Source organism: Bos indicus, chromosome X (genome assembly GCF_029378745.1).
Source record: "Bos indicus isolate NIAB-ARS_2022 breed Sahiwal x Tharparkar chromosome X, NIAB-ARS_B.indTharparkar_mat_pri_1.0, whole genome shotgun sequence".
In the NCBI taxonomy this organism is placed as follows: Eukaryota; Metazoa; Chordata; class Mammalia; order Artiodactyla; family Bovidae; genus Bos; species Bos indicus.
Genome location: NC_091789.1, coordinates 106,500,650 through 106,523,325, shown reverse-complemented (window position 1 = coordinate 106,523,325; position 22,676 = coordinate 106,500,650). Strand labels below are relative to the sequence as shown.

Below are 22,676 nucleotides of genomic sequence, written 5' to 3'. Positions count from 1 at the left end.
ACTAGACCATACTTTGTTTCTTTACATACCTCATGAGTTTTGTTGAAAACTGATTTTTTGAGTGTTTGTAGAATGTGGTCTCTGAAGCCTCTGTCCCTTTAGCATAGTGCTCAGCTAGTGTTTTGACATTTTGAATATTATGTTGTGGCAGTTAGCAGAAATCAGATTCTCCTCTCTTTTCTAAGGTTTGTTACTGTTGCTTGTTATGGGCTATAGTTGTTTATTCATTTAGTGACTTTCCACATTTTTTTTCCAGTTATTCATATATCTGTTCTTTTTCAGGTTCTTTTACCATTTAGGCCATTACAGAGTATTGAGTAGAGTTCCCTGTGCTATACAGTAGGTACTCATTAGTTATCTGTTTTTATATGTAGTGAGAGTGAAGTCACTCAGCCATGTCCGACTCTTTACAACCCTATGGACTATAGCCCAGCAGGCTCCTCTGTCCAAGGGATTTTCCAGGCAAGAATACTGGAGTGGGTTGCAATGTTCTTCTCCAGGGGAACTTCCTGACCCAGGGATCGAACTCAGGTCTCCCACATTGCAGGCAGACCCCTTACCCTCTGAGCCACATGGAATCCCTTTTATATGTAGTAGTCACACTGTTTTTACAAAGACTATATTCCTTGTCATATATGGGCACTGAAATGTCCTTTCCATTAATTATCTCAGTAGTGATATGACAGATTTCTTTAAATGCCTCTTGCCCTGGGCATGCATGTGGCTTCTAAATTCTACAGTATCCAGAGGAACTTTTCAAAGCCTTTTATTCCTATGAAATCTCACTCCCCAGCTTTTCCATCCAAGCGTTTGGGATGTCTGTTGTTTGCTTCAGGTGGTTCTTTTGTTTGTTTGTTTTGTTTTTTGCCCTTGGTGGCATTAGCTTGTTCTTTAGTCTTGCAATGTTCTGGGAGGTCCTCCTGCATTGAAATACTTGTGCTGATAGAGCTCTGAGGTAGGTGAGAGAACGAGAAGTCTCTTTTCTGTCAGCCTTTTGGGGAAACTGCAGGGTAGACAAAACAGAAGAACAGAATTCTTTGGGAACAAGATCTACTGTGCTCCCTCCAGAACCAGGGACACTCACACCAGGAATTCACAGTACTATTTTTTAAGTCCACTGTCACAGCAGTGGCAGAAATGGAGATGTAGTGAATGACATACAGATATCCTACTGTGTTTAAGTCACTTTTCTTTTGCTCAGTTGTTTGTTTCTGTAAACCTTTGACTATATTGTCCAGATTTCTGATGAGGTTACTTCTGACAGTTTTCACAGGTGTTTTTGTTATTTTTATTGTTTGGTATTTCTGGCGAGTTCCCCAAGTTCCCTCCTTGGCCATTTTTGTTGACACCATTCCTGCCACTGCATACAGTTTGAAAATCAGACATCTTGCCTCTCTACTGATGTCCTAATGCTACTTGTGAGAAATGGGAATTAGTTCACAAGGAAGAAGTGGTAATAATATCAGTAATAGCTAATATTTATTACTTACCATGTATTAGGCAGTATTCAAAGCAGTCTTTATTTCATTGTTCCTCAGAACAACCCATTGACTTACTGGAATCATTATCACCTAATCTTATAGGAAACTGAATCAGAAAGGTTTAGAAACTTGCCCAGTGTCACATAATAACTAAGCCAAGGAACCTGGCTTCACAACCTAAGCTTTTAACCATGATTTAGGTTGTCTTCCACAGAGCTGCTACTCAAAAAGTTAGGAGTTGACCATACTCAGCTCTAAGACTTGACATATACTGATAAACAACTGAATAACACAGGAGCATTTTCTGTTGAACATGTCTAAGACACATTTTTCTATAGAATTTATTGTATGCTGATTATTTTTTCTTTTCACATTTCAGGTCATCAAGAAAATAACAATTTCTGTTCAGTTAACATTAATATTGGTCCAGGTGACTGTGAATGGTTTGTTGTTCCGGAAGGTTACTGGGGTGTTCTGAATGACTTCTGTGAAAAGTAGGTTTCCAAACTGAATTTTATTAAACATAATTATTTGAAAACAATTATTGTAAAGGGCAACTTACTAAGCTGGATATCCTAATGCATGTAAGCAGTTTTCACTTACCATTCAGCAGAAAATTGATGTATAAAATGATTTGATTATAAACCTATTATTTTGTGTTATTGGGAGTATTTTAAGAAAGATACCTTAAAACCACTTCATGCAGTAGTGATAGTCTTGAATTTAATGGGTAGAAAGTTGAGTTGTTTACTGGGTTAATTAAGCAGTTGATGTATAATAAATACTTGTTTATGTGAAAAGAAACATTGTTCTTAGATAAATGGCTTTAGAAATGGAAGGAATTCTATAATTGAGCACCCTTAGAGGTTGTTAATAACTTAAAGTTGAATGTATTACTCTTAGCTGTATCATCATGACATAAATTCTTTTTAAAACTACATTGGCAACTTTTCTTATAAAGCAATTTTAGAAGATTTAAACAATAGCTTCGGATTTTGTCACCTAGATTTGAAAGAATTCACATAGTGAAAATGTTCCTTTCCTTTAGTTCCTAGAAACTCTTTGTTTAATTATCTTCTGTTAAAGGGTACTTGGGAATTGTTTTCATTAATTTAAATTTAATTATTTGTCTTATTTTGTTTAAAAAATTACTCCGTTACTTAAGATCCTGATTTTTTTTCCATTTGTAATAAAATTGGAAAATTACTATAGCTAAAAATATAAATTATACATATATTTGGTGTTATTTCCTCTCCAGCCCCGTAGGATAAAGAGAGGGAAAACCACCTAAAACATTTATATATGCAAGACTTTGAAAATTAATTATACACCTATTATACATACTGACTTACAGTTTGCAAATTTTGGGTTAAAAGATCCTTGCTGTAAATATCTTGATTTAGTATGAAATATAAATATAGTTTACATTTTTACTCTATATAATGTATATATATAAATATATATACTATATAAATATAGTTCCAAAAACAACCATAATATGACAGAATTTCTTTATATACAAGCAGAAGGTAATCACCTTTTATTTTCTTTACTATATAGGTTTCCTTTAATTGTAAGAAAGCTCAAGATGTGGAATTTTAAAGAGTCAAATGCTCTTATGAAATAACCTGATCCATTTTAATCTTTACTGGACCAGCAGTCTGGTGGTAGCAGAGAAAGAACTGTATCATACAGAAAATCCCTATGGTGCTTCAGAAATATTTATATTTCTTAAACTTTGAGATACTATTTAGTATATTGTTGTAGCTACAGTACAGTGATTGTTTTTCATTATTTCTGAGTAGGATTGACTATTTTTAGGATTTAGTGTTCTTTTCTCTCTGAATGGAGAGGTAACCTGGGAATAGGTAATTGGAATAGGCAGATGATGTCTAAAAACCTTGAACATGGGGATAATAAAAAAGTCTGAAGAGTTAGGTAAATTTAACTGTTTCAGAAATACCACTTGCTACCTCTGCATTTCAGTGTAATTTTGTTTCATACAAGGATTGTTACTTGTAATATTAACTGATTCGACCATATCTGTATAGTTTGTTTTATGACTTTATATTTGTCATGAAATAACAGTCACTTGACTATATGATAGAGAAGATACTTGGCTTTTTGTCGTTGTTATTAGCTTGAGTTGTTTTTTTACCCTAGCTATTGATTATTAGATGGTGTTGATTGCTTGCTTGCTTTTGAATAGAAAGTTTTCTCCAGTTTTAAAACAACAACACATGGGATAAGTAGGGCTAGGATTTGTTTATAACCGTATTCTGCTTTACAGACAAGTTTTTCTAAACTGTAGTTGTAAAAATATTTCATATCATGATGAAATAGAATTAAAAGCCAGATTTTAAAGGAAAAGCTTAGTAACGTGTTGTTTCTAAAGTATAGTGGTGGTGTTGGTGATTGTTATCAATATTTGTGCATGTGTATGAGTGTTCATTTTTTAACTGCATCATTTTAGTCAATCAGTCATCAAAACTGTACAGAGACTGATATGCTATCCTCCTTTCCTGCTTAGGATTCAAAACAGCAATAGAGAACATTTCTGCTTTCTTTTCTACTTTTCCTCCGAAAATGAATTTGTATGTGCCATAGAGTTCCTGTTTATGGATTTAAATAGCTTGATGCCAACCCCACCTTCCATTTGCCTTTTAGAGATTTCTAGGTGCACCAAGGAAAAGGGTTTAATCAAAATAGACTTTAGTGAAATGAAATTAAAGGTTAATGTATGTAAGTGTTACTTAAAATAGGTTTTGATTTCATTTGGATCTTTGAAAAATCAACTGAAGGTAGTAATACTGATATTTAGATAAGTAATCCACTACTTAACTGTAATTAATTTCACTCACTTTATATACTACAGTTTCTCATTGTATAAGCTGTACATTTCAGTGCAATGAATAACCGTATTTTTTAAAACTTCTGACATTGTCTTTCAGTCATGTAAGGAGCTTATTAAAGTACTTGATCCATTTGTAATATTTTTTCTTATTTCAGAAATAATTTGAATTTCCTAATGGGTTCTTGGTGGCCCAACCTTGAAGATCTTTATGAAGCAAATGTTCCGGTATATAGGTTTATTCAGCGACCTGGAGATTTGGTCTGGATAAATGCAGGCACTGTGCATTGGGTTCAGGCTATTGGCTGGTGCAACAACATTGCTTGGAATGTTGGTCCACTTACAGGTATTTTAGACTATGACTTTAAGAAAAACACTTTAGTTCATAAAGGATTGTATCTGATGAGTTTATTCTTTTTTTCTTGGAATGTAGCTCACTAGAAATCAGATGAAGAATGTCTCCTTGAGTAAAAATTTAACTTGTAGTACAAGATAGTAAGTTAACAAATAGAAATCCAAGATTGTAGATCTCACCAAATGATAAATTTGTGTTTTATGTACAAGAAAGAGATAATTTCAGTAATTTTTTAGAGTGTCTGATTTTGTTTTATAAAGGAAACCCTTTATGGGAGAAAGCAAAGTACAGTGGTTATGCAGTCTTTGAAATCTTTCATTATCTGATATGTCATGTATATTTAGCCCTATTATGTTATGAATTGAATTATGCCTGCCTTTAGGCAGTATTAAGATTATGGCCTACCAAGCCAGAAAACCTGGATTAGGACCAGAACCTGGCTTTTGCAACTTTGGGCAAGTTACAGAACCTCTCTGGGCCTCAATTTCTTCATCTGTATAATGGAAATGATAAAATTAATAAGATAACAGCAAAGATTAAATGGTATAATATCGTGAAATACTTCAGCACAGTGTGTGGCACAAAGTTATAGTAAGCACTCTTTACATGATCACTACTATTATCACAATTATTTTTTTTTAACCTTAAAAATATTTTTGTAATATTGTACAATTTTTAGAATTGGTGTTGATGGTATCACCTAAGAAAGTGATAGTGGTTATCTTCATATCTTTGGTACTTTGAGTTGCTTTATAACTGTTTTTTTTTTCCTAGCCTGCCAATATAAATTGGCAGTGGAACGGTACGAATGGAACAAATTGCAAAGTGTGAAGTCAATAGTACCCATGGTTCATCTTTCCTGGAATATGGCACGAAATATCAAGGTCTCAGATCCAAAGCTTTTTGAAATGATTAAGTAAGTGCTTTCTAAAACTGCTGTAGTCCCTCTCTTTTTGGGGAGTGTTAACTATTCAGTACTTTGTCCCGCCCCATAGAATTATGTTGACATCAAAACAAAATGGTCCAGATGTTTAACAAAACATAATATAAGAGAATCCACATGTTAAAAGTATTTTTCCCTTCAAAATAGTACACTGTGGTACAAAGAGGAACAAAGGCACAAATAATTCTAAACCAGTAGATTCACAAACCTGTGCTGAAACCACTCAATACCTAGGAGAAATTTAGTTTTAATAGTGAAAGATTACACTTAGTATCAGAGGGAGGGAATGGCATCAGAATATTTTCTGGTACAGAAAATTAGCATTTAATATAGGCATTTGGCTTAAATTTTAATTTTTTAAAAAAATTTTAATTAAATCATCCATCTTATAATTGTCCCTTTTCTTATCTGCTTTAAACACTTAATACAAGTTACATGAATACATATATCCCAGTAAGCGTCTCATTTATTATCATAGTTTCTATCCTAGCTACCTTATAAATTTTTTTAGGAGTAATATTTTCAAACAGTGCTATATAGCAGTGTTTCCCCAGAGTATTTTCTACCACTACTACTTCTAACCCCAAAAGGTGGGGAACTCTGGTCAAAGAAATATGGGAATAATGGATTATATATTCAATGGGCTTCCCTTGAGGCTCAGCTGGTAAAGTATCTGCCTGCAATGTAGGAGACCTGGGTTCGTTCTATTTTTGGGTTGGAAAGATCCCCTGGAGAAGGGAAAGGCTACCCACTCCAGTATTCTGGCTAGAGAATTCCATGGGTCCGTGGGGTCGCAAAGAGTCGGACACGGCTGAGATGCTTTCACATCACATAAAGTTCAACAGGCCCTTTATTTTTTTAATTTTTGGTAAAATGTTTTAGAGACTGTAAGGGTTGGTATAATTTTTGAGTGGGGGAAAAGGATTATAATGTATTGTATTTCCCAAACGTATTTGTTTGACCAGTATCTTTAAAGAATTGATCTCAAAAACTCGTTTTGAAATACACCGCTTTATACTCACTAATAAAATTAGTTTGTCTTCATCTTTGTTAAAATAGTACTTACCTTAAAGTATTTCTCCTACAGCTGTATTAATTTGGCCAGCATGTGTTGTTTTCAAAATATTGTCTTTTGAAAACAACCCTAGCTTCTTAAAGTGATTTCAAACCCAAATCTAAAATATTATTCAAACAAAAATTGTGTAGCTGTGTATTATTTTATTCCTTTATCATTTACACTAGTTTATCTAGTCCTAGACAGAAGTGATAGGGGGAGACAAAAGGTAACAAAAAACAAGTCATAGCAAGTAATGTACAAATCCTTTAAAATGCTGGATCTTAGGTACCATACTCTATAAATGTGATTGGTAGTGGGATTATCCTATTATGTCTCAGATTGGTCTTTTTTGCTGAAGAGTAAGTTTGAAGTTACTTTTTGGAGAAAAAATTATGTAAAGTCACCCAAGATAATAGTAAGTTGAAAATGGGCATAAACTAGAGGCTAACTCAGATCAACTAAAGGTAAAAGGATGGTACAGTATGGAAACCATTTATATGTAACAGCTCTAAAGACTGGAAGTGACTCATTATATTTTGGGTTCAGTTCAGTTCAGTCGCTCAGTCGTGTCCAACTCTTTGTGACTCCATGCACTGCAGTACGCCAGGCGTCCCTGTTCATCACCAATTCCCGGAGTTTACCCAAACTCATGTCCATTGAGTCAGTGATGCCATGCAACCATCTCATCCTCTGTTGTCCCCTTCTCCTCCCGCCTTCCATCTTTCCCAGCATCAGGGTCTCTTCAAATGAGTCAGTTCTTTGTAGTCCAACTCTCATATCCATACATGACTCCTGGAAAAACCATAGCTTAGACTAGACGGACCTTTGTTGGCAAAGTAATGTCTCTGCTTTTTAATATGCTGTCTGTGTTGCTCATAGCTTTCCTTCTGAGGAGTAAGCGTCTTTTAATTTCATTGCTGCAGTCACCATCTGAGTGATTTTAGAGCCCCCAAAAATAGTCAGCCACTGTTTCCACTGTTTCCCCATCTACTTGCCATGGAGAGATGGGACCAGATGCCATGATCTTAGTTTTCTGAATGTTGACTTAAGCCAACTTTTTCACTCTTCTCTTTTGCTTTCATCAGGGGACTCTTTAGTTCTTCACTTTCTGCCAAAAGGGTGGTGTCATCTGCATATCTGAGGTTATTGATATTTCTCCTGGCAATCTTGATTCCAGCTTGTGCTTCATCCAGTCCATCATTTTGCATGATGTACTCTGCATATAAGTTAAATAAGCAGGGTGACAATATACAGTTTTGACGTACTCCTTTCCCCATGTGGAACCAATCTGTTGTTTTGTGTCCGGTTGAAACCATTGGTTCTTGACTTGCATATAGATTTCTCACAAGGCAGGTAAGGTGATCTGGTATTCCCATCTCTTTAAGAATTTTCCAGTTTGTTGTGATCCACACAGTCAAAGGCTTTAGCGTAGTCAGTGAAGCAGAAGTTGATGTTTTTCTGAAATTCTCGCTTTTTCTATGATTCAAAGGATGTTGGCAGTTTGATCTCTGACTCCTCTGCCTTTTGGTCTAATCTACCTATCATTTGATCCCAGTTCCCTACATTTGGGATTTTGCTAGCCAACACTGCTTCTTTCATTTGTACTTTCTTTTTATTTAATGAGTATTTGCTGACTATATGTAAGGTTCTGGGTTAGGCACTGAGAGTGTTTATATATATTTTTTTATATATATATATATATATACACACACACACACATATATATATATATATATATTTATACACGTACACACACACACGGCATAGTTCCTGTCTTGAAGTAAAAGATAATGCGTAAAATAAACAGATTGAAAGAAACACAACAGATCCACTCAGTACTTTCCAGCCCCACAGAGTCAGCGCAATCTATGTATTCTGGGAGGCAGATATTTTGTGTGAAGGGTGAAGACATGGATGCAGGGAGAAGATAGAAGTATAGCATCTAAAGCCAATTTAAGACCAAACTCTTGGACCATTAGAAAGGTTCTTCACTTCATCCATTAAATAGTACCATGTCTCCTTTGGTCCAACACAGTCATGTTTTCCTCAAACGAGGGAATAAATCTCTTTTCCTCAGTAGAGCACCAGGCAAAATATTTAACTTTCGTGGAGAGGCCCTGTTACACTAACTCTGAAATCTTACTCAGCATGATAAGCTGCTTACATTGTGAGAAGCTTAGAGGAAATCCAACTGTCTAGAGGTGGTAAATTCATACTCACTTTAGACATCTTCACCTCCTCCTGCTCTCATTTTCTCCCTAACACCTACCTCCTTTGCCCTCCCTCCTGACTTCCCTACTGTGTATTTGCACAAGTTGAAATATGTATATTGTAGTGAGAGCTTGGAGTCCTAACCACTGGACCACCACGGAATTCTCTGAAATGTATGTATTGTATGATACAACTCTACTGTGTGTGTGTTTGTGTGTATGTGCTGAAACAGTTGATGGTACATTATGGCTTGAGCACAATGTGTGTGATGAGTAGTAGAAAGTTCTTAGTGGCAAATCACGTATTGTGTGCCAGACTTAAGTTTTTTCTGTTGGAGAGCTTTGAGTAAGTTTTTACCTAATAAGATCTAGTTTGAGTTTCATAAAGATGTTTCTGGTAGTTAAATGGAATTAGCTTCTGGCTGATAATATACAATTCTGGGTTCTAAATGGTTTAGTAATAATGTTAGTTAGTAAACTGAGCTTGATCCTTAGCCAGGCACTGAGCAAAATGGTTCCCAGTCTGTATTTCAGCTGTGCCTCTCTGCATCCCATGGTCATGGTTAGAGCCAAGATTTAAGCCCATATCTGTCTTACATAAAAACTACTTGCATGTATCTGTGACATGGAGCTTCATTTTGAAACAGTAACAGGTTTGAAGAACCAGTGAAATAGTTGTATAGAAGCTGGTTTATCAGAAGCCGTAGGAAATGCAGGATTCCAGAGAGCCAAGTCAGGACTGACTAGGAGGTCTTCTAGCTAGTGGTTTGAAATGGTCTTGAGAGGAAGGGGAGGGGTGGAGTTGGGGACAGAACTTGGGGAAATACTTCTATTTAAGAAAAGCAAATAGGAGAACTAGGTAAAGGTTGGAAGAGAACACAGAGAATGTATTGTTACAGAAATAGAGAGGGAGTCTTTTCCCACAAGCTCAGTTTCACGGTAAAACTGTATCCACATCATTGCTTTGCTCTTCAAATCTAGTATTCTGCCAGCAAACAAAGTAGTACTTGCACTGGCTTGTGAGCTATACCAATTTTTAAGAAATGGTTCTCCCTTATAATTCCTTCCCTCTATTTTGAGTCATTTTCTTCATCTCTTTCCTGTTCACTCCACCGTCCACAGTATTTTGCCTTTCTACCTCAATATGCTCCTGTCACTTCTCTTGCTGAGTCCACCAGCAACAACAAACTATTCTACACATACAAAGGTGCAGACACAAACTTTCTTTCAAATCCCCATTTGTACCTTGTATCTGACCCACACTTCCCTTGTCAGCCATTTCTCCATTTTATTTAGATGTGTGCTTGAATTTTCTACTTATTTTTACCACTAGGTATCTTAAGCCATCTTTACTGTGAACTGCAATTTTTATACCCACCTTTCTCCTCCTCTGAATTATCTTTCAGTAATGTATTGATTCATTGTACATTTGATGATACGAATTGTAGGCTGTTTTCAAAGAAAAAATATCTGCTAGATGTAAGAAGTGAATGGAAAAGATTTGCAAAGATGTTCTTTCTTAACTTTCTCCTTGTGTTACTGCTTTTAATTCTTAAATAGTGTGAACTTACAATGTGTGATTTTTAGGTTTTCATGGTTAAATAGTAAGTCTGCCCAACCATAAAGAATCTAAGCAAAATTTACCTGTGCCTTCGTATACACTCACTCAGCTCTACCCAGTTCTTTTCATCTTTTATTTATTTAATCTATAAACTGAGTTGGAACTCAGGTATCATGCTAGGTGACAGAAGGATCTGATCACTTCTCAGACTGCTTAAAATAATGGGAATAGTCAAAATGTTAAAAAATACATGATCTTTGGTTTAATGATGGAGATACTGTTTTAAAATAAAAACCATAGGAGAGCACAGAGGAAGGAACTTCTTAGAGAGGGGAACATTTTAGAAAAGGCTTCATGGAAGTAGTACTACAGCTCCATAGTGCTTTATCCCAAACCCCTTAGACCAAATACGTTTTGATATTCTGAATTCTTTGGATTTAGAAAGATAATACAGTGTGTTTATTTTACCCTTCCACCAGTTTGTGGCAGTATGCTGGAATCAAATACATTAATATTTCTACAGTAAAACAAATGGTCACTCTGATGAGCTAAGTAAAAACTCTAAAAAGCCCCAGGTCAAGTTTCAACGCCAGTGAGTTTATGAAAAATTTATGAAAAAATTGTAGGATTATAAAAAATTATGAACTGTATTTGCACCAAGTGATTAATAATGGGACGTGATGTTCTCTTCTGTTGTCACCTGCTAATCCTTTGTTATCATTTTGAACATGAATTACCTGTAGTTATTTTTTAAAGTCAGTACCATTCTTCTTTTTTCTTTATACTTTTAAATTCAAGTTGAGTCTTTTGGAGCCTTGCAATTTCATAAAGTCATTCATCTGAGTAAGTCATTTAGTAAATCTCAAAATTTCTACATCCTAGCTGTGTTTCTAAAATACAGTCATCTTCATACTCTCCTTCACATTCTTCCAGATGTCTCCTACACTGGCGTGAGTCAGAGGAATACTCATTATCTTGATTACTTCTTTCATTTTATACTGCATTGAACTTGACTTGAAAAGTTCATAGCCTAACTCCTTAGGAACATTTCAGTGGAAGCTTAGTGCATTAACATCTCTCTTGGTTTCCTTCCACTGTTTTAATGAACATAAACTTTTTTCCACATACCCCATATACTGCAAGCAAGCTTAGTTTCTCCTTCTTTAGACTAAACTTTGAAATGTCTCTCAGGATTAAGCCCTACTGGATCATTTATATCAGCTAAAGAGTATAGATTTAAAATTCTGTTGCTAAACATGTCAAGTAGACTTAACATTGACAGCAGCTGCTAATGAGAAGCCTTTAGAATTTTTAATCTTTTTAATAATCAAATTTGCATGTTAGATCACTTGCCAGCAAGATAAGTACTCAGTGGAGGGCAGAAGATTTAGAGGCATATTAGAAGGTATTTGTTATATTTCATATAAGATGGAAGACAAAGTATAGAAGGTAAAATAGATGTGTTGATTAATTGAGTGGTGGAGGTGAGAGGGGAATCAGGATTTCTGGGGTTTTGGCTTGGGCCATGCAGTGAGATATTTATTCTTGTTGATGAAACTGGGAGTAAAGGAAGAAAAGAATAAATGGGTTAGATGTGGGAAGTGATGATTACCAGCTTGGCTGGCTCTAGGCAGGTAGAACTCTAATTCCTTTTACGATGTTTGAGTGGAAATCTTTTTAATGTAACCACCAGATGGATATATGGTTCTGTTATTTAGAAAAGGAGTCTGAGATACACATTTGAATCTCTTAGCTGGCTGTGTATCTTCTTAGCTGGCTGATAGGTAATCCCTGCTAAGGTGTTAGCTGTTGAGTTTTCTGAACCATTAGCTATCCTTAAAGTAGACCAGTGCCCACACAAAGAAGTCCATTAAGAAAGACAATAAAAGCAAAGCTACTGAACTCTTCCTTCAGTTCACTGAATTATGACTGTCTTTCCATGTTAATATATCTTATTATCCTCTAAAATATATTAGGGACATATATATTATATATAGGATATATATATATAGGATATATAAAATATATCTAGACAAACACCTTTTAAATGATCTGTTTTATGTTCTTTAAGGTATAACTATTATACTTTCAGTTGGCATTCATTGCACAATTTTTTCAAATTAAAAAAATAGACTTTAAATAATTATTTTAGCACAACTGAAAATTTTCACTTAAGTTCAAATATTGATCACTAACTTCTAGGCACTAATCTAAGCATGTATATAACATATGTACTCATAATAGTACATGGTTAGATGTGCCCTCTTTACATTTGAGGAGACTGAGACTTTATGTGTAGAGCTGGGGTATGAACCCAGGCAGTCTAGCTCCAGAATCTATGCTCTTTCTGTGGCTTTTTCTCTGTGATCTTTTATGGCTCTGATTATAAAAACATGGTGATTTGCTGAAAAATATTGTTAACAGATTTTAGACATTGTTTCTAATGAAGTAGGAGGTTCAATTGGTTCTTACTTGCCTAATCATAAGAATCACTTGAGACCCTTATTAAAATTCATTTCTAGACTCTGTTCCTAATAAGTAAATTCAAAGCTCTGTGAAGAACCCTGGGAATCTCTTTCACAGTGATCTAGATGAATTCTATGATCCAGACAAGTTAGGGACACCCTAGTCTAGATTTGATCTCTTTTAGAACTAATAATATTTTTGTTTCCCCTTTTTTTCCCACACATATTATAGATTATTATCCTATCTACCCTGTTATCTATATAATATATACTTTATCACTAGCACTGAGTTTTTGAGTATAAATTAAAGCAAACTGTTATCTTTTTCCTTTGATTCCCATGTTTCAGTGAATATATGAGGTGTTCTACATTTCTACAGTCATAGCTTATTGGCCTAATAACTGAGTAAGTGGTATCGCCACATAGCATAGATTCTAGTGCTGTTGTCCTTGGGTTATATTTAACCATACAGTGTTTTGTGATAACATTGAGCAAACAAAATCTAAAAAATCCAAAAGCTCTCCATTCTCATGGTTAACACATACTTGCTTTCATGCTTGTTTTTTCTGAGATTTTAAAATTCTTAAGATATTCATTTCTTCATTGACTGAGACCTTGATTTTCAGCCATGTGGTTGGTTTAAATGAAACTGTTAGATGATTTCCTGACATTTAGATACTCACTGCTGTCTAGGTGAATCTAACCTCTGGAGTGACACGTGGCAAGTTTTGAGGGCTTACCTTTTGGCTCACTTTGCCTACATGGCTCTTTCAGTAAGACAGATTGGGCAAGGCAAGGTACTTCTTGGTATACTTTTAAAAGTTATATATCATCTACTTCTTAGTGGCAGAGATTGTTACCATAAAGACTTTAGAAGTGCCATACCAAGTTAAACCATGCTGCTTCTTATCTCCACACCAATATTTGAAAACGTACTTTGAAAACCTTAGATTACCCCCAAAATGTCAGAGTAATCCCAGTGTTTTCTTAACTTTAACATAATCTAATACCACTCTGGCTTCACTCCTTTATTCTCCTAGTCCAGAAACCTCATCCCAAGATTAAAGTCATAAGAACTGTTGTTTCGTCCCTAAATAATCCCCACACTACCTTTGCTCATGGAATTCCTTTTGCCTGGAAGGTGCCTTCCTCCCACTTCTCCTTCCTGTCTCATCTAAATTGGCAACTTGTTGTTTTTTTTTAATTGGCAACTTCTTTATGAAAACTTTTGAGAGTTCTACTTCCCTCTCCTTTTAGCATCCATGACATACTAAGTCTGTCTGTCTTTTGCCTAATGTATTGATTTATGAATATACTGTGTATAATCATTTGTCCTCATTGTCTTCAGTTTTTTTATTGTAATATTTCAAGTATATTTTCATTTCTATCGCCTACGGCAAGCCATTTTCTAAAATTCCATCCCACTTTAGGTTTCATTTTTGCCCAATGGGTTTTTGGTTGGATTATGTTCTTCTCTATAACCTCAAATACATCCAGCCCTCAGTCAGCCTCTTGTGATTTTCTTCCAAGCCAAATCTGCCTTTAATAGCCCCTGCTTTTTGTGTAATCTTTTATTCAAACAACTAAAAACATTAGTCCTAAAACCAGATTGATCCTGACTGATCTTGCAAAGTCAAAGGGAAGTTTGATTCCCAACTTCTCTAGCTCCTGAAATGCTAAAATTTCTGACCCCATCCCTAAAATGCATTTGAAACAGCATCTTTTATCTTCTTTAACTTTTTGCTAGTGACTTATTATTTTGCTTTTTGACAGATTGAATTTTTTTATTGAAATATAGTTGATTTGCAGTGTTGTGTTAATTTCTGCCATATAGCAAAGTGGTTTAGTTATATATATGTAGTTAGCCATACCTTTCAGCATGTGAGATCTTAGTTCCCCAACCTGGGATCAGACCCGCGCCTCCTGCATTGGAAGCATGGAGTCTTAACCACTGAACCTCCAGGGAAGTTCCAGTTACACACATATATACTTTCTTTCTTGCAGTCTTTTTCCATTATGATTTATCTCAAGATATTGAATAGAGTTAACTGTGCTATACGTAGGACCTCGTCATTTATCCATTCTATATGTAATAGTTTACATCTGCTAACTCCAAAATCCCAGTCCATCCCTTCCCAATTCCCCTCCCCCTCCCCCTTTAGCAGTCACAAATCTGTTCACCATGTCTGAATCTGTTTCATAGATAGGTTCAACAAATTGAATTCTTAATTGCTATGCAATAAACTTATAATTCCATAAAACTAAAATGAGGAAACTGCAACCCTGATTTTATTTGACTTTTACTTTTTAGCTCCTCAATACACTCAAACATTGTCTTCATATAAAATCAGTCTGGGATTATTCAAAGCAGAACAGATTACTGTTAAGTCAAATTTTGACTGTTATATGTGTATCTTTCCTAGGATCTTTTCCTTAAATCTCTTTATTTTCTATTTATTTTCCCCTGACCTTCAGTTAAATCAGATTCCTTCTTGAGGACCTGCTCTTTGCTGTGGACTCCAGAAGAGCCTCTGTCTCCCTCAATTCTTCTATTCCAACCACTACCTTTTGAAAATGGGAAGGAACAAAAAATTTTACTGTTCAGTAAAAAACATAAGGGCAAAGGGGAAACTGCAATTTGGTTATTCATTGTCAAATCAGATTAATAGATCTGTTGGTTTTCTTAGATTCCTGTATCTCACAAAATAAAAATTCTGGAGCTGTGATTTCAGAAGCAAAATACTGTTGGCATGGGACTTATTCTTAGCAGCCTTAGCTCTAACCCTTTATTTCTTGCAGAAGAGTCATATATTACCTTTTTTTCTAAATGAAACTGTTATAAATTATTAACTGCATAAATTATAAACTTCAATCTACCTGCCAAAGTAGTAGCATTGGAACCAAAAGTTCATTTGCTGAGTAAAGAGTGGAGTAAGTCTCCACAGAACCGAGGCTCTGTATTTGTGGAGGGAGAACTGTGCTGATTGAGAACCTCATCTTCAAAAGAGAAGGGTGGGGGCGTGGGTAAGAAGATGTGAAAGGAGACCAGAAAGACAATAATACAGTGTAAGATAGTGAGGGGAAACTTGAGACTTTTTGCTTTTACAAACCCCTAGCACAATAGGGCTTCCCAGGTGGCTCAATGATAAAGAATCCACCCATCAAAGGCAGGAGACACAAGTTTGATCCCTGGGTCCTAAAGATCCCCTGGAGAAGGAAATAGCAACCCACTATTCTTGCCTGGGAAATCCCATGGACAGAGGAGCCTGGCGAGCTACAGTCTTAGGGTCTCAAAGAGTCAGACATAACTGAGCAACTAAACAACAACAGTCCAACTACTTAAAAATAGCTTTATAGTATCAGCTTCTCAAGGTCCTAGTGCCCTAGTTTCCTTATTTGTAGAGTGGAGATAATAGTGCCTCCTGCACCAGCCTTAAATGGTATAATCTTAAATGGTATAATATGTGCCAAGTATCTAATATCATGCTCCCTGTCTGGTTCTTATTTTTAATTACTTATTCATTTTTATTGTATTATTTTTGTTTATTTTCCCATTTGGGATCCTAGTGGAGTCTATAATATAATCTCCAAAGGTATCTGCCCAGTTGTGGGCGTTGTTTTCCTGTGAAAAAGACCTTATTGTGAAGCCCTGCTTTAAAAACTTATTGTTAGATCAGTGTCTTCAGAGATGAAGTGTATGGGACACAGGGAGGGAAAAACGGAGGAGCAGGTACTGTTTAAGAACTAGCAGCAAAGCCTGAGTTTATATGCCCTCTGTTTTTGCCATGTTATAAATTTTTACTTGCTTCTCTCCTAGCATAGCTACACACACATACACACACACACACACACACACACACACACAACCCTTAGCTTTGACTTGCAACCGTAGTCTTAAAGCATTATTTTGTTTATAAATAAGTTAAACACCCAAGAATTGCAATTCAAAATGCTATAATTTATCATACTTTAAATATTAGTGGTTCCATAGTCATATATTTATTGAGCATCTACTACATGTTTGGCACTGTCCTAAGCACTGAGTAGACTATGCATAAAACAGATAAGACCTTTACTTTCAAACAGCATTCAGTTGCTAAACCCATTTCCTTTTCTGTAGGGTGTTTTCATTGTCTCCAAATTTTAGAGCTTAAAAAGTGCCATACAGATCATCTAGTCTAACTTCTCTATTCAAATGAAGAACATGAGCCTCTAAGATCCACAGGAGAGTAAGAGAACTTAGCAAACAACTCCAAGTAATGATAGCAAACTATAGGAAAATCAAAAATTGTGAGAATTTACTGTATCGTTAGCATGAGTTTAGAAAACGTGTAAATTATAAGGAAAGTTCAGTTGTGTTAATATGAATGAAAGACTTCACGGTATTCAAGGCAAAATCAGGGAATTTAGTGTCTTCTTCAACACTACAGTGAAACCGTTTTTGTATTGTGTGGTGACTATTATCCATAAATACTTTTTTGCTTATATATCAAAAGTTTCAGAAGCAACCATATTAGTGATGCTGTTTATAAGTGTCTAGGTAGTGTTGATAGAAATAATGTGCTTTCCTACTTTACTTAAAATCACAGAATTCACATCTGGGATTCAGACCCCTATTTCAAGGATGAGACATTGACTCCCAAAGAGGTTAATTGACTTGCCCAAATAAGAGCCCAAATTAGCAAGTTATATTTAAACAAGGGGTCAGGTTATTATATTTTTATATTCAGATGCCAATTATTCTCAACTGTAAATGATCTAATAATTGTCATTATCAGACCTGCTAAGCATTAGTCTTATTTTTTAAATTGGAGAATATCTGAAAAATTGATGAAATAAAAATGAAGTTACAGATATTAGAACAGAATCTCTTGGCATTACTTCTGTTGATACATCTTTCATGCTGAAAATATTCAACATTCAGTTGCTGGTCACAAATAACTTTCCCCCACACTCTAGGTATTGTCTTCTGAGAACTCTGAAGCAGTGTCAGACATTGAGGGAAGCTCTCATTGCTGCGGGAAAAGAGATTATATGGCATGGGCGAACAAAAGAAGAACCAGCACATTACTGTAGCATTTGTGAGGTAAATAATTGTTCTTATTCAGTTGTTTTATAAACCTCTTACCTCTCCTGTTTGGGTTTCTCTTTAGTTATTTTTTTAATGTACTTTTATGTAATGCATTTTACTGAAATTGACATTGTGTTCCATGTTGTTATTTAACTATTATATTAAACTTTATTCTGGTGAAATGCCATTTCACTAACTGTGAATTAACTGAATTAACCCTAAAAGTATTTACTAGAGTCATTTATCTGGTAGATAACAGTTGGCCCTCCCTATCCACAGGTTCCTATCTGTGGATTCAACCAACCGCAGATCGAAAATATTCGGGGGTTGGGGAGATATTCCAGAAAGTTCCAAAGAGCATGACTTAAACTTGCCATACACCAACAACTATTTTGTTTTATGTATTATAGGTAATATAGAGATGATTTAGGTATAGAGGAGGATGTGCGTAGGTTATATGCAGTTAGTATGCCATTTTTTGTAAGGGACTTGAGCATCCTTAGATTTTGGTACCCATGGAGGGTCCTGGAACCAATCCTCATGGATACTGAGGGACAGCTGTGTTTAACAGATGATAAGTGTCAAGTTAAATCTTGAAATTTTAAACTGGGAACACTCCAGGTGTAGACAGATGCCAGTAAACTGGATATAGTTCAGTACAGTTTCAGGCAGATCATTGTTCAGTTCTCTCTGGTACAATTCACAGTACGTTGGTCAGTCTTCTCCTGTGGCCAAGGCTTGCAGGAGATGCAGAAACAAAGATGTGGTACCTGCTCTAAAGGAGCTTACATCCTACTTAGGGAAGACAAATTATAAACAGTTCTATTGTATATGAGACTATGGTGAATGCAAAGTTGGTCTCACTGTTAAGAAAACATGAAGAGGAGAAAATGACCTGAGTTTTCCCTTCTAGTATTCGCATGAGTTCACCAAAGTATTAACATTTGAGTCCATCCTCTAAGGATGAATATGATTTTAGGCAACTAAAGATTAATTTATGGCAAAAACCACTACAATATTGTAAAGTAATTAGCTTCCAATTAAAATAAATTTAAAAAAATAAAAATAAAGCAAATTTTCCTTTCCAATAAAATAAATAAAAGTAGAATGAATGTTTTTATGAGCTGTAGGAACAGCAATGGAAATGGAATGGTTTCTTCAGAAAAGGGTAAATAGTTCAGTATGACTAGAACACAGACTATGTAAATTCCATTTATGAGTTTGCTTGGTAGGAAGTTTGCAGAGCATTTTGAATGATTTTAAAGGAGTTTGATACTTAACTCTGAGATCGTTGAAGCCATCAAAAGTTTTTGAGCAAGTACACAAGTTGGGTAAGTATTTCAGAGAGAAAAGTGATTGGAGAGGATGGAGATAAGAAGCTATTGCAGTGGTGTTAAGGGTTGTCATCCTAAGGCCTAAACTAGAACCTGGCAGTGGAAATATTGAAGGAGAGGAATTAAAAAGATATTTCAAGGTAAAATTCACAAGACAACTCATTAAATAGCAGAAGTGAGAGACGAGTTGAAGAATGTTCACAAATTTTCCAACTCCGATTATGAGGTTTATGTTATTTGTTATTGCTCATTGATAGTAATGAAAAACATGGTTAACCCTTGGATTTTAATAACATAATTTCAAAGAAGAGATGAAGTCATGAGAATTTTCTTTGATTGAATATATTAGCCAGGGATATTAATGATCCATTCCAAACCTTGAAATTGTGTAATTTTGACGTTGATTTTTATTTGAGATGATTGAATCCATCAAGTTTGTTTTGAGGTTTGGCTAAGCATTAAGCTCTGTGATAAGCTCTGGAGTTTCAGTGATGAATAAAACATAGTCTTCATCTTTGAGGAGCTCAGTCTATTGGGAAAGACAAGTATCCATACACAGTGCTATCATTGAGAAGTAGAAGGAAATTAAGGATCACTTTCATCTGATTGTATACTGATGTTTTGAATTTAAAACAAATAAATGGGCTGACCTTGATCAAACTTTTGAATTAGGCTTTTTGCCAGTGGTTTTAATGAGTACATCATTCCCCTGGGTCACTCCCCTAAAGATGCAATCCCACCTATGTCTTTGGGTCTGGTACAAAACAAACCCAGTCTATTAAAAATTCTTAAACACAGCTATGTTTGTCTTAGTACCCACTCTTAATCAGTAATCACTGTCCACAACTCCTTGTAAAGTAGAACTCTATATAGTAAAGTAGTACAATAAAATAACTACTACTGTATCTATTGAATGCTTTTTCTCTTGTATGAACTAGGTGGAGGTTTTTAATCTGCTTTTTGTCACTAATGAGAGCAATTCTCGAAAGACCTACATAGTACATTGCCAAGATTGTGCAAGAAAAACAAGTGGAAACCTGGAAAATTTTGTGGTGCTAGAACAGTACAAAATGGAGGACCTGATGCAAGTCTATGACCAATTTACATTAGTAAGTGAAACCAACATGTGAGTACATAGTTAGCTGGATGGGGAAGCACCAGGATTTGTTCTGCCACCTGATGAGTAGGAGGTAATGAAATATTTAAATTTTCCTTTGACTCATTAGATATTTCATGAGGAAATACTCATATTCCCTCCCTCCTCCACTTCCAGGTATTTATTTCTATGAAATTGGCATATTTTATTTTTACTTTTCTTCCTGGGTGAGACCAGCCCTAAATAATGTCACAGTAACTACATTTTAAAATCTTTGTGTACTTTTAGAACATTGCCACATCCTTTGTGTCATTTGATCTCAGTTGATAAAATGTTTGTGTACATAGGTTATTAGTGTCCACAAAATGAGTCAGTATGTATGCTTTTAAATAACTTCTGCTTTTAGAGCTAATTGTATTTATTTAAAACCTTGTCCTTGCCAGAAGTAGTAACTTTACAGGAATATTCAATGGAGCTTAACTTCCTGGTATGTTGAATAACCTTATGAAATTCAAATACCTTTATAAATTGCACACAGTTTTAAATTTTAAACAGCAGATGCTTAGGGGAAAGCATTTTACTCTAGCACATCAATAGTTTTATGAATAAGAAATAGACATAATTTATGAATTGTTGAATTCCTTCAATACTTTTTCTCTTACATATGTGGTCAGAAACTGAATTTTTGAAGTTTAGCTTCTGGTATTTTCATTTGAATAGTCTTCAAGATTGCTTGAAGAAGATGAAAATTACCTGTTAAATAAATTATCATCTAGTTGAATTAGGTTCTGAAGCAAGTCACCAAGGAAGTCATAGTTGATTTGTTATATTATTTTTTACAAGCCGCCTTTTAATTTTTAAGCAATTTCAAAAAATGGTCAACCTAATAACATTTTAAGAGTTTTTGACTAATTGGTGGAGAAGTACCAAAATGTAGGGTACACTAAGTAGGGTAATGGTCTCAGACTCTTAGGAAAATTGGCCAGGTGGGGGACAGTAACAGAGGTTATACTGGACAGAGTGTGACAGGCAGCTGAACTTTCTTGAGAATTGTTCTTTCCCCTACCTTTATACACAGACCATGTTTGTAGCCTTGAGCTAGGAAACACTATTAACAATTTATATACCAAAGTAACATACTTTACTTTCATTTTCAGGCTCCTCCATTACCATCCTCCTCATCTTGATATTGTTCCACGGACATTAAACGAGACCTTTTCTGCTATTCAGGAAGTAACCCAGTTCTGCACCACTGGTTTTTGTAGCTATCTCGTAAGGCTGCTGGCTGAAAACTGTGTCTATGCAACCTTCCAAGTGCGGAGTGTCAACCAACTGGACAGGGGAGAGCTTTGCTCCTACTCCAGGACTCTCACAAAGCTGATCAGCTGTTCTTCAGAAACAAAATAATAATTTCCATGTTTTGTATATATCTGACAAAACTGGCAACATAATACAGACTACTGACTTGAAGACAACCTCTTTTATATTTCTCTATTTCTGGGCTGACGAATTGGTTTTCATCTGTCTTTTCCCCTCTTCAGAATTTTCCTTGGGAAAAAATACTAGCCTAGCTGGTCATTTCTTTGTAAGGTAGTTAGAAATTTTAAGTCTTTATTTGGTCAACTTTTTTTTAATGTGAAAAGTTAGGTAAGGAACTTTTTTACTGCTTTTATGTTTTTCTGTCTTGTTTTGAAACCATGACGGTTATTACACTTCTGGTTCCTAAATAAAATGTTTAAAAAATTTAACAGCCAAGTCACAAAGATAATGGATTGCACATAGACTAAGGAATAAACTTCAGATTTGTGATTTTTGTTTCTAATCCTGATGTAAATTTACACTATTTATAAATACGTATTTATTGCTTGAAGATATTTGTGAATGGAATGCTGTTATTTTTTCCAGATTTACCTGCCATTGAAATTTTAAGGAGTTCTGTAATTTCAAACACTACTCCTATTACATTTTCTATGTGTAAATAAAACTGCTTAGCATTGTACAGAAACTTTTATTAAAATTGTTTAATGTTTAAAGAGTTTTCTATTGTTTGAGTTTTAAAAAGACTTTATGTACAGTGCCCAGTTTTTGTTCATTTTTCAAATCTGATTATATATATTTTATATATACTTGTGTATGTATATATAATATATATAGAAATCTGGATATATATGTATAAAGATTTAGAACTTAAATTTTTCTCATTTTAAGTTTCCCATCTATGGTAGATTTTTGAGGTGTCTACTGTAAAGTAT

The 22,676-nt window shown here is 35.0% G+C and overlaps 1 protein-coding gene across 9 annotated transcripts in view; it reads left to right on the top strand.

Moving 5' to 3' along the window:
* Nucleotides 1-22,457, top strand: part of KDM6A (lysine demethylase 6A) — a 179,300-nt gene extending 156,843 nt beyond the window's left edge. For all 9 annotated transcript variants that reach the window (XM_070784831.1, XM_070784835.1, XM_019955824.2 and 6 more), the window contains 6 exons: nt 1,861-1,975; nt 4,491-4,678; nt 5,462-5,603; nt 17,883-18,009; nt 20,267-20,437; nt 21,582-22,457. In XM_070784831.1, coding sequence (XP_070640932.1) covers nt 1,861-1,975; nt 4,491-4,678; nt 5,462-5,603; nt 17,883-18,009; nt 20,267-20,437; nt 21,582-21,611 — 773 coding nt within the window. In that variant the 3' untranslated portion in view covers nt 21,612-22,457. The remainder of the gene's footprint in view (nt 1-1,860; nt 1,976-4,490; nt 4,679-5,461; nt 5,604-17,882; nt 18,010-20,266; nt 20,438-21,581) is intronic.
* Nucleotides 22,458-22,676: the final 219 nt, after the last annotated feature.